General features: G+C 42.2%; 1 protein-coding gene across 3 annotated transcripts in view; it reads left to right on the forward strand.

Moving 5' to 3' along the window:
- LOC128326440 (cyclic nucleotide-binding domain-containing protein 2-like) overlaps positions 1–15,031 on the forward strand; it is a 91,615-nt gene extending 76,584 nt beyond the window's left edge. For all 3 annotated transcript variants that reach the window (XM_053253247.1, XM_053253249.1, XM_053253248.1), the window contains 7 exons: positions 281–404; positions 1,411–1,529; positions 2,985–3,048; positions 6,223–6,272; positions 8,218–8,277; positions 11,495–11,542; positions 14,171–15,031. In XM_053253247.1, the coding sequence (XP_053109222.1) occupies positions 281–404; positions 1,411–1,529; positions 2,985–3,048; positions 6,223–6,272; positions 8,218–8,277; positions 11,495–11,542; positions 14,171–14,398 (693 nt within the window). In that variant the 3' untranslated portion in view covers positions 14,399–15,031. The remainder of the gene's footprint in view (positions 1–280; positions 405–1,410; positions 1,530–2,984; positions 3,049–6,222; positions 6,273–8,217; positions 8,278–11,494; positions 11,543–14,170) is intronic.
- Positions 15,032–15,758: the final 727 nt, after the last annotated feature.

Consider the following 15,758-nt stretch of genomic DNA (forward strand, 5'->3'; position numbering starts at 1 on the left):
GGTAAATCATTAGGACATATGGAAGAATGTGAGCATTCTTGAATTCTTCCTTGCTATCTTAAAAATAACTAAAGGAATTATGCTACCATCAAAGTATGAAGTTCATTATTTTTAAGACCTGTGTATTTAAAGATGTTTCATTCTTTCTCAAGTTAGTGAGGCTTAACGTTCTTAACTTTGGATTATGCTCAAAGTGTTTAAGTTGCGGTTCATCTAACAAAGAGAAATAATGGCTAAAATTAAGGAAAATATTAATGCAAAGATATCCTTATTCTTTTAGGGCCGTTGCATAGAGGCAGCAAAGCTGGGTCAAGAGACAATTGCCACACAGCATGGTGATTGCAAAATTTCCCCAGTGACTTTCTCAGAACAAAAGATGAATTTCACTGGCCAACTTTTGAAAAGTAAGCTTACACTAGATTCAGTTTCAATACGATCACTCATAACCATTGCATAAGCTTATTCTATCAATTTTCAGTACAACATTCAAATGTGACAACCACCATTAATTTGAAAACCACAGCCTCAGCAATTGCTAAAACAATGATAATATTTCTTTATTTAAGCAAGATTTAAAACATGTATATATACAATGTATATATGCTTATATTAATGCAAGGATTCAAAACAGTATGGATTGGAAACAAATCATACAAATGTTGATTATAGTAGTCTTGAATTTGTTAGGCACATCTACTGAGAATAAAAAGAATTTTTCTTGTGAAAACTATTTCAGCCAACGATTGAAAACACAAACAATTTACAACAATAACTAATTACTTCAAATTCAAGCACACAGACATGATGTTATCAATTATGAATGATGATTTGGAAGGTCAGAATCCCCCATTAAAGAACAGGAAATCATTTCCACATGCATTGCCCTGACTGGCACGGTAATGCAACTTGATTGCACCAACTCTGTTTCCTGCTTGATTTTAGCTTTTCTTTTTAATTAAAACAAAATTAAGCCCTGTAAACATAATCAAAACTGATTATTGCACATTACATGCTGCACACAAACTATTTGTTTAGGTTTAGACTTTTTAAAAAGTAATCACAAAAGAGTGTGTGTGTGGATAGATAGATAGATAGATAGATAGATAGATAGATAGATAGATAGATAGATAGATAGAGACAAGTAGTCATCCAACCTGTTGCAATAATACTATATTGGTAAAAGAGAACAAATAGAGATCTAGCCAAATTATGTTTCTATGGTTATGATTTTGTAGGGCAGTACAATCTTGGAGGGGTGTGTGGGTGTATGTGTATGTGACATATTCTGATAACTTGCCATAAAGTAAGATGTTCATTTCAAAGACAAGTAATTTTAAAATCACTTTTTAATAATAATGTTTGACACTTCTTATTTCAATTTTCTGCATTCTCATGGAAACTGGAATTCAGCTTCTTGGAAAACAACATACAAATATAAGTCTGAAAAACAATGGCCACAGGTAGTACAACCATCCACATGTGTATGTGCACAAATGAAATTGACTGAGAAAGAAAGATGCAATGCCAAGGTAAATTTAGTACCTTGTATGTCCTAGATGAACAAAATCTTTAAATCTGTATACTGACATGTAGAAAAGTCTGTGGCTTAACTGCCAGTATCCCCCTATTCATCTGGAGCTTGAAGTGGAGACTACATACTCTGAAAGCCAAAGAGTCTAGAAATGAGAGAGATAGCAATAGATATAACTTTAATTGTTGGAGGAAAGTGAGAAAGGGGCTTCCTTTAGATTGCCAGAATCTTCATTTAGTCACATTTGAGGTTTTAAGATTCCATTTTGTAAAGGTGAGGCAAACATGTACACTTTCCCCCTGTGGATTTCACACAAGCCATTTGGTGGTACTGACAGATATTAAGAGTCATGGATGCAAGTTGAGGAACACTTATCTTCCCTTTGTCTGCAGATTGCTATCATGATTATAGAATGGCCAAGACTCCCTTCTCATTTTCAGAGGGCTTCGCACAATAGCATAATCCTGTTAGGGAAATTTTTAGCTATCTTAATACTTCTCTGAGGTACCAGACAGCCAGAGATAAATTTCTCTTTGATTACCCCCTTAAAGTTGGGGGGAATGAGTTAATCAAGTGAGCTCAGAGTACAGAATTCTTCTGAGAGAGTTCAAATTCCCCTTTGCTCCTGGGGTGAGGCAAAGAACTACTGCAACCATGCTTCTAGATTGGAGATTCTAAATTCATCTTTTTTTGCAACTAAAAAATTTGGCTTCCTGGTCCATTAACACCCAGACCATGACATACCGTAAGTAGAATGCTCATGCCTTATGTTTACCTGTAAACTCTGTCCGTTTTAGTGTAATAAACTAAACTTTTAACCTTTTTATTTTAATACTGAACTGGACTGAGTTTTATAGCACATTTATTCTAGTCACAATCACTTTGGTTACATGCTGCACAAAGGCTCTGGGATTTTGGGGGCTTCCCTTAGGCTTCCAGGAATAAGGTCACACAGCCCTCAGGGACATATTCCTTGAAGCCAAAGAGGACATTTGGAAAGAGGAGAGAGCAGCAAATCATTCCCCCTCCATACCTGCACTCTGCTGCTTGACAAGCCTTCAGCTGAGCTTGGAGCAGTCCTTGCTGTGACAGCACAGTTCCTGTTCCACCCTCCTAACACTGCACGGATGTCAACTAGTCACTCTCTTTTTTTGTGCTAACATACTGATCCTGGTGTTCCATTTGCAACATCACATGCAGTAAAATTAACAATGGCATGCAATGGCATGCTTTAATTGATTCCATACTCAGTTTTATTATATGCATACTATTAGGAAATAGAAAAATAAATCAGTTCCTGAATTAATTAATATACCACTTTACAGCTCTCATTAAAACCTGGATAATTGAATATAGCAGCAGTGTTGAAAGGACATGGATACTTTCCTAAAGCAAATTGATCAGAATGTTAAACAATTTGGTCCTCCAACATCTTCCTTAATTAATTTAACAGACAGCAGCAATAATATATCATTCACCTGTGGGAAGAAAAGACTTCAGTGACCTGAAAGAGAAAGGTAATGAAGCACCTCCATGCAAATCTGTTTTTTTAAAAAAGAGTTCTATTCTGTGCTGTGATTACTATATTTTAAAAAGGCGTGTGCTAGATTGAAGGACCAGCATCTCTGGGCTAGTCATATTATCTGTAGTTTGTGGATCAGTTTCTAAGAAGAATTATCAGTCTCAGATGCCTGATATAACCCAAGTCTGCATCTAAGAGCAATCAGCAATGCAATTTTTCTTTCATCTTCTATAACATTCATGATTCTTGCATTGCCATTAAACAGTTGCCTTGTCTTACATGTATTAGGCAAATGAGTCTCCTCCAGGTTGTGTTTACATAGCATAGTAGTAGAAAAAAATGATAAGATTTCCCCCACCCCCCAGTTCTGAAATGCTGGTTCTTGTTTGTTAATTACTATGTAATTACCCAAATCTATTTCTCCTTATCATCATTATAATCAGGAAATGGCATTCACTCCCTAAATGCTTGCCTACGGGCAGCAATGGGCTGGGTGAGGGATAACAAATTGAAGCTGAATCCAAGCAAGACAGAGGTTCTCAGTGTGGGGATCAGAATATGAGGGATGAGTTAGATCTTCCTGTGCTGGATGGGGTTACACTCTCCCAGAAGGAACAGGTATGCAGCTTGGGAGTGCTCTTGGATGCAGGCCTCACCTTGGTATCTCAGGTGGAGTGGAGGCTATGGCCAGGAGCACTTTCATTCAACTTCGGCTGATTCAACAGCTGTGTCCAGAGGTGTTCTAAGCCCTGGACCTTTGGGACCCAGCCTGTGGCCTCCAAGGTACGGGGGGGGGTCCTCCAGGGGACCAGGGGGGTCTCCTGCCACTACCCTGCCATTCCGAACCACCAAAGGTTACCTTTAGACACCAATGTGCACGCTGTGGGGTGGTGTTGTAAATATGTTGGCACGGCTGACCCGACAGGATTTATGGTCCCTCCAGCTCCACTTCTGTGAGTCAAGATAGAAATTCTGTAGATAAGAAAGTAGCAGCTTAACTGCACAGACGAAAGCAAAGGATGATTCTCAAAGATAAAGCAGTAGAAACCAAAATAAAGTCCCCTTGAAACTAAACTAGGTACCCCCCTCTATGATATCTGAGCAATAACTGAAATAAAGGAGCCAGGAAGGAACAGAACAAGGACAGGCTGAAACAAGAAAGGTTGAACAATTATAAGCATGAGGAACACTGTCTGTGGTAGGCAACATTGCTGACAGTACCGTCTCAGGAACAGCGTTTGCTTGATATAGGGCTCAAGATAACTGGCAGCCAATCAGGATTTCCTGACTCAGCATTTCTATCCCCTCACCAGAGAGATCTTATGCCTGCGTGTCTCCCACTGAGCCTTTCTCTTGAGACGTCTTCTTAACATAGGTGAAATTCCAGCTTCCTCCTGATCAGTCTCCTCAGCCCTCATCTCTGCCAGCTGTTTAGATTCCCTTGTCTACTGCTGTTCCACCTTAGCTTCAGAGTCTGTTCTCATAGCCAAATCCTCCTGCTGTGCTTCTGAGTCTGCTCTCCCAACCAAATCCTCCAGGTCTGGGCCATGACAGGTGGCAGGGAATGAGCCAAGCAGGCCTCCCCCCTCCCTGTGGTGGTGGCACCCAGAGTGGCTGCTGGGCCTGCCTGTCCTGACCAGCAGCCCTTGCAAACTGTGAGGCGCTCCAGCACATCTGCACAGAAAGGAGTGCCTCACAGTTTGCAAGGACCGCTGGGCCAGACACACAGGCCCAGCAACTGCTCTGGGTGCCGCCACCACCACGGGGCAGGGGGAGGCCTCCTCGGCTCACCTCCTGCCCCCCCCCATTGGTGGCTAAAGTAAGAAACTTCGGCGGTTCGCAGCAGGGCGGGTGCAAGTTGGCAGCAGGATCCCCCTCCCAAATGCAAGGGGGCCTTGTGGCGGGCAGGCCTCACAGCGGGGGCAGTCTGGGCACTGGTTTCACCTAGGTGCACCACTGGCTGCATCCATTCCTTGAAGAGAATGATCTCAAAACAGTGGTGCATCAGCTGGTAACCTCCAGGCTTGACTATTGCAATGCGCTCTACGTAGGGCTGCTTTTGTACATAGTTCAGAAACTTCAGTTAGTTCAAAATGTGGCAGCCAGACTGGTCCCTGGGGTAACCCAGAGAGATCATATTATGCCTGTTTTAAAACAGTTGCACTGGCTGCTGATATGTTTCCCGGCAAAATGCAAAGTGCTTGTTATTACCGCTAAAGCTCTGAACGGCTTGGAGAGGCCAACTAGTCAGGCACAGCATCCTACAAAATGGCCACTGCGCCGGACAGGGAAGGCCCAAACGGGCCGAAGAGCTGGCCGAATGTTCTGGTTTGGGCTGTAAGAGAGGCCAGCGGGGGGAGGGGGAACCTCCACAGACACCCCCCCGCCACCTCCAACAACTACCCCAAAGGGGGTAAGTAACAAAAAAAAATTAGTAAAAAAATTTATTTTAAAAAAGACCGCAAACCCCCGAACAGTCGGGGGTGTTCAGTCCAAGGTCAGACTGAGCAGGGGATGGTTCGGTTCAACCCCGAACCTTCAAACCTAACAGGTTTGATGTCAAACGGGTCAAATGTTGAACCTGTTCTCGCATCCCTACTGTCAGGACACAATCCAGCCAGAGTTAAGTACTTTGAAATGCTATTGATTTCAGTGGAATGTTTGAATATGTGCTTCATTTTTTCCTGTGAGATTTAGAAGTGCTTAACTTTGGCTTGATTGTGCCACCTGTGCCAGATTTCACTATGGTGAATATATCTATGGCTGCTATTTCTTTGATGTTCAATGTTTGCTTTTTAACAGCTCAGTCCTGTACTCCATTCTGCTGTGGCAGTGGTGCATAGGATCTGGCATCAGGGTATCAGCATGGATGATACCTCATTCACAGTATAGAAAGAACTATAAAATCAGTCTTCCTGTTTCTGGTACAGTATTGCACTGGAAATTTAAAATAGCAAATGGTAAATTGGAAAAACTGTAAACAGTAAGTAAGTGGTAAGCAGGAAAGTCTGAATACCTCCTACTGAATTTATAAGTATCTGCTTGCAGAAGCTGAAGTCATACTTTAGAGTTAGGTTGCCGTGTGTCTGTGTGTTTGTGTGTGTGTGTGTTTTAAAATTCAGTGTGACTTTCGGGTACTAAAATTTCGCTTATATCCCCCCCCCTCCAGGTTTAATTAGAAGAGATGATGGGATAAAGATTACACAGAGAAAGAAGAAGGCAATGGCAATGCTTATTTTTCTCCTGAAGTCTGCTTTGTAACAGTAAACTAAAGATATGAAGTCCTGGACAATAAGCAATTTTCAGTTTCTTTAACTTTTTAAAGCACTTACACAAACCCAAAGGCTTATCTTATGCTAGGCTATATTCAGAAGAGAGTTGCTAATATGTCACTAATAGTCACAAGCAGAATAGTTGTATTCTTTGGTTTATCAGAAGCTAGGAATGTGGCATTGAAATTTAGCATTTGATAATTTCTGCTTTAAAAACAAAATCCACAAGTTTCTAGACTTTATGACTATGGGACATGTAATGTTGTCAACCAAAGAGGAGGCTGGGAAACAGCAACAAAGCAAGGATGAAATGGGTCCTGAGGAAAAACATGAAGATGGGCTTTTGCCTCCCCCAGTTCAGAGAAGTGGGGGGCGGGGAGAGCAAATTGTCACCCACCCTCCTCTCTCATGGGCTCAGGGGCATTTGTCTCCCATTATTCAACTGTAGCTACATCCTTTTCCAGTAAGCTGTGGTAGAGCTTCAGAGTCCTGCTAAGTTGTGCCTAGCAGTGTGCACGGAACTGGGAAGCCCGGTTTGGTTCAAGTAGAACCAGGCTTGAATTGAACTGGGCCCGGTTTGGTTCCACGCATGTCATGTTGAGCCGGGCCCCAGTTCAGCTTGAGGCTGAATTGGTTTGGGCCCGGCTTGCGGGGGTGGTGTGTCTTTCTAAAAGTGGGAATTTCAAAAAATTCCCAGTATGGTGGCCTCCAAGGGATGCTGCTGCGGACGCGTGGGGGGGGGGGGTGTCCAACAGTCCCCACTCCCCCCGCCGGCCTTCTCCTCAGACTTTTTAGGGCCAGTTTGGTCTGTTTACAGGCCCTTCCAGGCCTCTGCCTGCCGGGCACACAAATGACCAGTGCACACATGGCAGCCTTCAAAATGGCCACCATGAGAAGTAGGGTTTCAGCCTTAGCAGTGGGTGAGTTGTACAGTTGCCCAGGGTGGGTGCCATAGTTGCCAGAACCTAAGGGGTATACTCGTGGGTCAAATGGGCCGTAACCCAAAATCTGGCTTTAAAAAAGCCAATCTGGCTTTGAGAATGAGGTTCCTGCTGACCACGACTGGAACGTGCTTCTAAACGTTCATTTAAAGAAAAAAAAATTTTCAACCAAGATCACGCCCACCAACAAGAAGGAAAACATAGTGATAAATATCAGCAGTCGAGCGCTTTCTTTAATGGAATATAAAGTTCTAATTTTAGGACTGTCCTTTGTTCCATTGTCTTTTCATGATGAATTTAAATTAGAGGTGGATTTATTTAAACTGGAGAGACTCATAAAATTACGGATTATGTTTGGGGATACCCAGGAATCTGATCAGGAAAGATTTAGACCTAAATCCCATTTTGTTCCATATCTTGAACATCCCGCTGTTACTGTTTTCATGAATGAAGTTAAAATTTGGCTTTAAAAAAGCCAATCTGGCAACTGCCACTGCCAAGTGGTGCCAAGCTGAGCTTCGTGGCTTGTTGTTTGTTGAGTGTATGGTCTGAAGTGCACCAAGGTGGAGGGGGGAAAGAACTTGGGGTGGGGAGGACCAAAGGCTCTCCTCCCCTAGGGAGTTGATTTATCCTAGGGCTAGCCGTGAGCACAGAGTACACAACGTAAGTCTAGCTTACTTACAACAACATGCATCATCCCAGTGCTCCCAGGAGGTTGATACTTAATGACTCACTTTTCTCCCTAGGCATTTCCTTCCTATTAATTAAATAAATTAAATTAAACACAAAATTTTCTCTATTGTATTCAGTTATGCTGCTCTTTCATGCTTTCCCCTCAATTTAAAGCAAATCCCTAGATTGTTAATCTTCCCTAACTGAGCAGTCATGCTATTAATATAAGCAAATTGCTAGCTTGTTGCTTCATTTGCTACATTTCTCTTTTCTCCACAGGTAGCTTTATTAACTCCTCGGTTCCTGAAGATTAGGTCTCTCGAACAAAGTGATATTTTTGTGAGTATCCTTGATGTACTGCTGAGACGAATAATATTTGTGTGTATCCCAGATGGCCAAGTCTAAAGATTTGCCATAGGAGAAAATGTGCTTAGCATTGGACTTGCACTGTACTCGTATTACAATCTAAACAGCTGACATATGGTGGAATGACATATTTCCTGAACAAAGACATATTCCTAAATCCATGTTTGCCAAGGCAACACAAACAGGAAGAGCAATTTTTAGGAAAGAATTGGTAAGTGGCAGATAGTACTTAACCCTTTTACAGTGAGGGAAATAAGTATTTGATCCCCTGCTGATTTTGTCCGTTTGCCCTCTGACACAGAAATGACCAGGCTATAATTGGAATGGTAGGTTTATTGTAGCTGTGAGAGACAGAATAACAACAAACAAACCCTCAAAAGCCCAGTGCCCAAAAGTCAGCGATGGATTTGCATTGTAGTGAGGGAAATAAGTATTTGATCCCCTATCAACCAGCAAGATTTCAGGCTCCCAGGTGTCTTTTCACTATATGCAGGTAACGAGCTGAGATGAGGAACACCCTCTGTAAGGGAGTGCTCCTAATCCCAGCTTGTTACAGTACCTGTATAAAAGACACCTGTCCATAAAAGCAAGCAATCACTCAGCTTCCAAACTCACCACCATGCCCAAGACCAAAGAGCTGTTGAAGGATGTCAGGGACAAGGTTGTAGACCTGCACAAGGCTGGACTGGGCTACAAGACTATCGCCAAGCAGCTTGGTGAGAAGGTGACTACAGTTGGCACGACAACTCGCAAATGGAAGAAACACGAAATAACTGTCAATCTCCCTCGGTCTGGGGCTCAATGCAAGATCTCACCTTGTGGAGTTGCAATGATCATGAGAACGGTGACAAAGCAGCCCAGAACTACACGGGGGGAACTTGTCAATGATCTCAGGGCAGCTGGAACCATAGTCACCAAGAAAACAATTGGTAACACACTACGCCGTGAAGGACTGAAATCTTGCAGTGCCCGCAAGGTCCCCCTGCTCAAGGCAGCACATGTACAGGCCCGTCTGCAGTTTGCCAATGCACATCTGAATGATCCAGAGGAGAACTGGGTGAAAGTGTTGTGGTCAGATGAGACCAAAAACAAGCTCTTTGGCATCAACTCAACTCGCCATGTGTGGAGGAGGAGGAATGCTGCCTATGAGCCCAAGAACACCATCCCCACCGTCAAACATGGAGGTGGACACATTATGCTTTGGGGGTGTTTTTCTGCTAAGGGGACAGGACACCTTCACCGCATTGAAGGGACAATGGACGGGACCATGTACCGTCAGATCTTGGGTGAGCACCTCCTTCCCTCAGCCAGGGCATTGAGAATGGGTCGTGGATGGGTGTTCCAGCATGACAATGACCCAAAACACGCTGCCAAGGCAACAAAGGAGTGGCTCAAGAAGAAGCACATGAAGGTCCTGGAGTGGCCCAGCCAGTCTTCAGACCTTAATCCCATAGAAAATCTGTGGAGGGAGCTGAAGGTTCGGGTTGCCAAACATCAGCCTCGAAACCTTTCTGACTTGGAGAGGATCTGCAAAGAGGAGTGGGACAACATCCCTCCTGGGTTGTGTGCAAACCTGGTGGCCAACTACAAGAAACGTCTGACCTCTGTGATTGCCAACAAGGGTTTTGCCACCAAGTACTAAGACATCTTTTGTGAAGGGATCGAATACTTATTTCCCTCACTACAATGCAAATCCATCGCTGACTTTTGGGCACTGGGCTTTTGAGGGTTTGTTTGTTGTTATTCTGTCTCTCACAGCTACAATAAACCTACCATTCCAATTATAGCCTGGTCATTTCTGTGTCAGAGGGCAAACAGACAAAATCAGCAGGGGATCAAATACTTATTTCCCTCACTGTACATCCTTTGATGTATTCCTGCAAATGCCTCCCCCTACAGCTGCTTCTCCCTAGTTGGGGTGGGATGAGATGGGGTGCTGATTTCTGAGGCCCTGTGAAAATGTTCTGGGGTAGCATTCAAAAGGTGGCATTCTTGGATGAGGAAAGAATTGATCACCTCCTTTGCCTAACTAGTCTCCCTTACAAATGTCCCACCCCCAAATTAGCATTATGAAGCCTGATTTTCTCCATTTTGTTAATACAAGTAGTATGAGAACTTTGGCCTGTGGCTGAACATAGGAGGTGACAGTCACAGCTGCAAAGCCTTTTTTCCACCTGTGCATTCACCCATTCTCATATCCAGAGCAGGATCTGTCAGCCTTACCTCCTAGAGGACTGATGGCAGAATGGTCTAGTGCAGGAATTCTCAACGTTGGGTCCCCAGATGTAATTGGACTCCAACTCCCATAATTCCCAACCAAAGGCCACAGGGGCAGGGGATTATGGGAGTTGAAGTCCAATAACATCTGGAGACCCAACGTTGAGAACCCCTGGTCTAGTAGATGTTTTCATGTACACTGTTTGGGGGTACAAAAGTCCTTTCAAAAGGATGATGATAGGCCTTTACTCCATTAACATCCCATAGGGACAAGGCTAGACCTCAATGGGTAGAGCATACCTTTTGCATCTCAAAGGGTTAATCCTTGGCACCTACAGGTGGGGTGGGGAAAGACCATTGTTTGAAAACCTGTGGAGTTGTATTGTAATATTGGAGTTGTAATATTGAAATAGATGGACCAGTGGTCTGATTAGATGGACCAGTGGTCTGATTTGGCTTTATATATTCATCCTTAGTGCTTGTACCTTACATTCCTGACACAGAAATACTTACAGAACAGTTCCTAGCCTGAACTTAATAAAGCCATAACTTCCTATCCCACTCACTTTTCTGCCACAGCATGCAAAAATAAATGGTGAGTGCTTATGGCTGGGTAACCAATTAGGTGGAGTGACCAATTAAGTGTATTTACTTAAGACAGCAAGAAATTGATGATTAAATATACTAGGTTTTAATATCTAATCAGTAGCAAAGACATAAGGGTAGGAAACATGAACATCAAAATCCAAAGCAGAGCAAATCTTGCATGCAGTGGCTGGCATAGTAATCTTCACTCTGAAATGGAAAGAGCTATATTCAAAAGGCAACTCCTTCAATGCTCCCTTGGGAGGAATAAATTGGATAGTTTAGCTTGCACAACTCTTTGGGAGATTATTTATGCTGGAAAATGTGAATAAATTTGTCATTAGTGTAAACCTATTCATCATCTTAAATTATATCTTTGCCATTATAGGGCTTAGCAGAAATAATGGACAAACTCTGTATTCCTCAACTTAGCTTGGTAAGACATTACTTTTAAAGGTAGAGGGAATGTATGTTTTTAAAATTGCCTTGTTGAGGTTTTTTTTTAATCATTTTAACATTGGAGCTGAAAACCAACCATCACATTCTCATACAGAGAAAGTTGTACTCCCCAGTGGGTATATCTATAAGAAATCTCAACTTGAGAAAAATGCGAAAATGCCAAAATATTGCAGACAGGTTCCCACCCCCACCCCCTCCCTCTGCCACCTCCCTCCTAATACTAGCGGACATCCAGACTAGTGTTGCACTAGTGCAACTAGAGACGTTTTGCACACTTACGTTTGTGTGCTGTGTGAATTAGCAGTGCTCTGCAAAGTTGTGAAACCATGGGACACATAGAAGGTTGCACAAACTGTTGCATACTGCAAAGTGCTGCCCAACCTATTGTGCAATGCATTGTCCAATGTCAACATGTCCTAGTGCAAGAACTATTCTGGAACAGCACAACAGCATTACACTAGCACACCCTGTGGATGTGGGCGACTGTGTTTAGCCAGAGACTTCACCTTCCCCAATAACCAAACTTCACATTGCATGCAAATAATGGAACTCTAGCCCAGCAAGCCATTGTTTTAAACAGGAGTGTGTGATTGATAGTGGAGAGATAGCATTTGGGGAGGTGCTTGTTGTGAGGATAAAAAGAGAGAGCAAGAACCATATATGCCATCCTAGGTTCCTTAGAGGAAGGGTGGGATACAATTGTCATAAATAAATAAAAACAAGCAGTCATCTGCTGTAGCTCAGCTTCTGGCTCCTAATCCTAATGAATGCCTGGACAGCTTCTCTGCTATTAACACTCTGGCCTCAAGGCCTCTGACCATTGAGGAAACTTTCTGACACAGCTAGACAGTTCCTCGGTCCTTCAGTACTCCTGACTCCTGACATGCCTTGCTGGTTTGGTTGGATTGCTGCTTTTCAAGACTAGAATGGTATTCAGAGTGGCTTTTTCAACTCTACACACACACACACACCCTGTTGAGCTGTGTGTGAGGAGAAACATTAAAATCCGTACACAGCAGAGTATGCTCTGGTAGCAAAGAGGTTTAGCCCAAAATATTATATGGGGACAGTAGGTTGAGTTCAAAAAACAAATAAAGTTCTATTAAGAAACTAAAACGTCACATACACACAGAGAGACAGTGAACAACATACCCAGACAGGCACTAGCCTTCAACAACTGAACAGTTCTAACTGTCTCTAACTGACCAAGAGACCTATTAACATAACTCCTCATGTCTTTAGTGGTCAAAAGAAGTTACTGCGGTGCTAAGAGTCAGTGCTGTAGAATTCTCACTTCACCTACGTGTGAAAGAGAAATGTGGAGTGAGTAAAACACTTTCTAACAAGTTATGCTGAGGGAATTGAAGGATGGGTTGTGGCTTTGGCCCACCATTCCCCATCTCCTTTTCAAAGTAGCCTCCTGGCAAAACTATTACTCACCAGAGTAATAGATTCCTTAGCATGCTCAATCCATCGTCATTTCTAGCTAGCTCACATCAGAAGTCCAGTTCTTCTTGAATTCAATACCTTTTGTGATATGGTGGTCCTTATAAACATAACAACCTTCCCTTATTTCTTATTGCTTTGTTTTGTTTGCAATTCCCCATTGCCTTTACATTTGACTGATCATATATTTGTCCTTTAAAAGAAAATCTACACTATGTTCATCATATAACTGCTCCCCAGTGTCTCATAAATCTAAAAAACTAATGATGAGCAAGCAATGTACTGAAGAATAATGTAGGACGTGTTTCTGTCTCGAGACAATACGCTTAAGTACCACTGCTGGGCTTTCACTCATCCACCTAAAATCTATGCTGTACATTTAGACAAGACAGAACATACCAAAGCACCACTATGTGCATGCCCTAATGAAACATTTTTAGTCATATTGCCGAGTAACTATGCAAGTGCTTCACTCCAATACATCATGAATTAGCAAGCCATAAAGAAAATATTAGTAGCAAAGCATAAACGGTGAGAAAAAGGTACAATATCTCTCATCTCTGAGTCAAATACAGCCATGATAGATTATCACATGTGTGTCTAATACCCTGATGTATAAATCAATGAAATAAGAGTACTTGAATTATGCTCAGGGCTGATTCACACATGAATGGGATGCTTACCAGATTTTGCTATTAATCAGGGTTTGAAGATGGTTTCAAATCCCTGATGAAGAGAAGTATCTGATTAGCATGAGCCATGATTTCAGCTGATAGTATCAACGCAACTTTTAATTGTGAATTAGGCCTGCAAGGGAAATTCGTTAAAGGGGAGAGGCTAGTGATAGTGCATAATCCTGTGACTATCTCCCAGACCAGTAGCATTACATTTGCAGCAACCTTTGCCTTAACTTGAATGCTGAAATATATTATTCCTTAAAGCAACAATTTTCTTGTTGCTTACATTTGGATTAGAAATCTCTTTTATACCGTCACTGTGAGTGTAAACTGAGTTATGTATGAATATGTACAGAATATACAATTTCTGGTAAGTTCCTCAAAAATCAGATTTATATTGTGGAAATAATTATAAACATATGGGTTATTTCTATTGTTTAGGAAGTGGTACAAGTTGTGAGTGGTTTTTCCCCTCTCCTTAGATCAGTGAAGGTGCAGAGTGCATATTTATTCCCAAAAACGTTTTTCTGAAAGAAGCATCTGCCAAATCCAGGCGGATTGCCCTGGAGATTGTGAGCAGCTATCCAACAGAGCAAATGATCCAGGATAGCTATATTATACAACAAACATGGAGCACCTACAAGACCAGACTTATTCAACAACAACTTGAAAGGCGTGCGAGATCTGTTTCAGCAAGTATTCATTGCTGATAGGCATATTGGTGGATAGCCATGTATTCCTGAATTGATAAGAAAATTGGATTAATTTGTGAAAAAATACAACCAAATGAGGTGAGGCGGGTGGATACCAGGGAGAGGGCCTTTTTGGAGGTTGCATCCTGTTTATGGAATAGCCTCTCCAGTGAGATTCGCCTGGCTTCATCACTTTGTTCTTTTAGATGCCAGGTAAAGACCTTTTTGTTCACCCAGGCCTTTTAAATTCTGGTTTTCAGATTTGATCTGATTTTTAATTAATTTTAGAATGAATTTTTAAGCTGCTTTGTATTGCATTTTCTTTTTTCTTCTTTGTTATGATTTAATGTGCTATGTGTTTTTATTGTGTGTTTAAAACCTCTGTTGTGAGCCACTCGGAGAACAATTTGTTATGGGTGGCAAATAAAATTAATTAAATTATTATTATTATTATTACTACTACTACTATTAATATTACTATTATTAGCACTATGCATCCTCTTTTAATATACCAGCAAATTATGCTGTGTTCAGTCATTATTTAGATTCTGTTTTTCTAAATATTGTTTAAAACAACTTCTGCAAAGTCTGAATACAAACATCAAACATTTGAAGTGGATATCTTAATAAAATATCTCAGCAGTAATGTTTCATCTGAATCTGCTAGCTTTCTTTTCAAGCCCAATGTTATAGGAGGGCAAAGGCCTACTGAATGTGTAAGACAAAGCCACCGCCTACTACTAGGGGAGTTTAGGATTCCTTATCCAAGTGTAACCAATTCAAGGGGTGGCTGTGGATACTAAGATGCATTCAGACGAGAAGATTCATTCAGTGATTGTTGGCCAATGTAGGATCACACTGAGGTAATATCTACTGACCCTGTCCTGCTTGGAGGCCCATGTGGTGTCACTGTGCAACCCTGGAGAGCTGCTGCCAATCATTATAGACAATACTGAGCTAGATGGACCAATGGTCTGAGATAGATGGACCAATGGCAGCTTCCTTTGTAAGGGTGCCTTTGTAAGGCTGGTACACCAGCTGCAACCCTACTTGGAAAAGTAAGATCTGACTGCAGTCACTAATTAGTTGGCAACATCCAGACTGGATTACTGCAATGCACTCTATTTGGGCCTGCCCTTGAAGGCAGTTTGGAAGCTTCAGATGGTGTGGAATGCTGTTGCAAGGATGCTTGACAGCACCAGTCACTTCACAGGTATTACACCCATTCTGTGGCAGCTTCACTGGCTACCAATTTGCTTCCAGGCTAGATTCAAAGTGCTGGTCTTGACCTTTTAAGCCCTACGGGGCTTGGAGCCAGGGTATCTGTCAGACCACCTCCACCCATATGAATCTCTCAGGGCCTTCCATTCTATATCTC

The sequence above is a fragment of the Hemicordylus capensis genome, chromosome 5 (assembly GCF_027244095.1).
Source record: "Hemicordylus capensis ecotype Gifberg chromosome 5, rHemCap1.1.pri, whole genome shotgun sequence".
NCBI lineage: Eukaryota > Metazoa > Chordata > Lepidosauria > Squamata > Cordylidae > Hemicordylus > Hemicordylus capensis.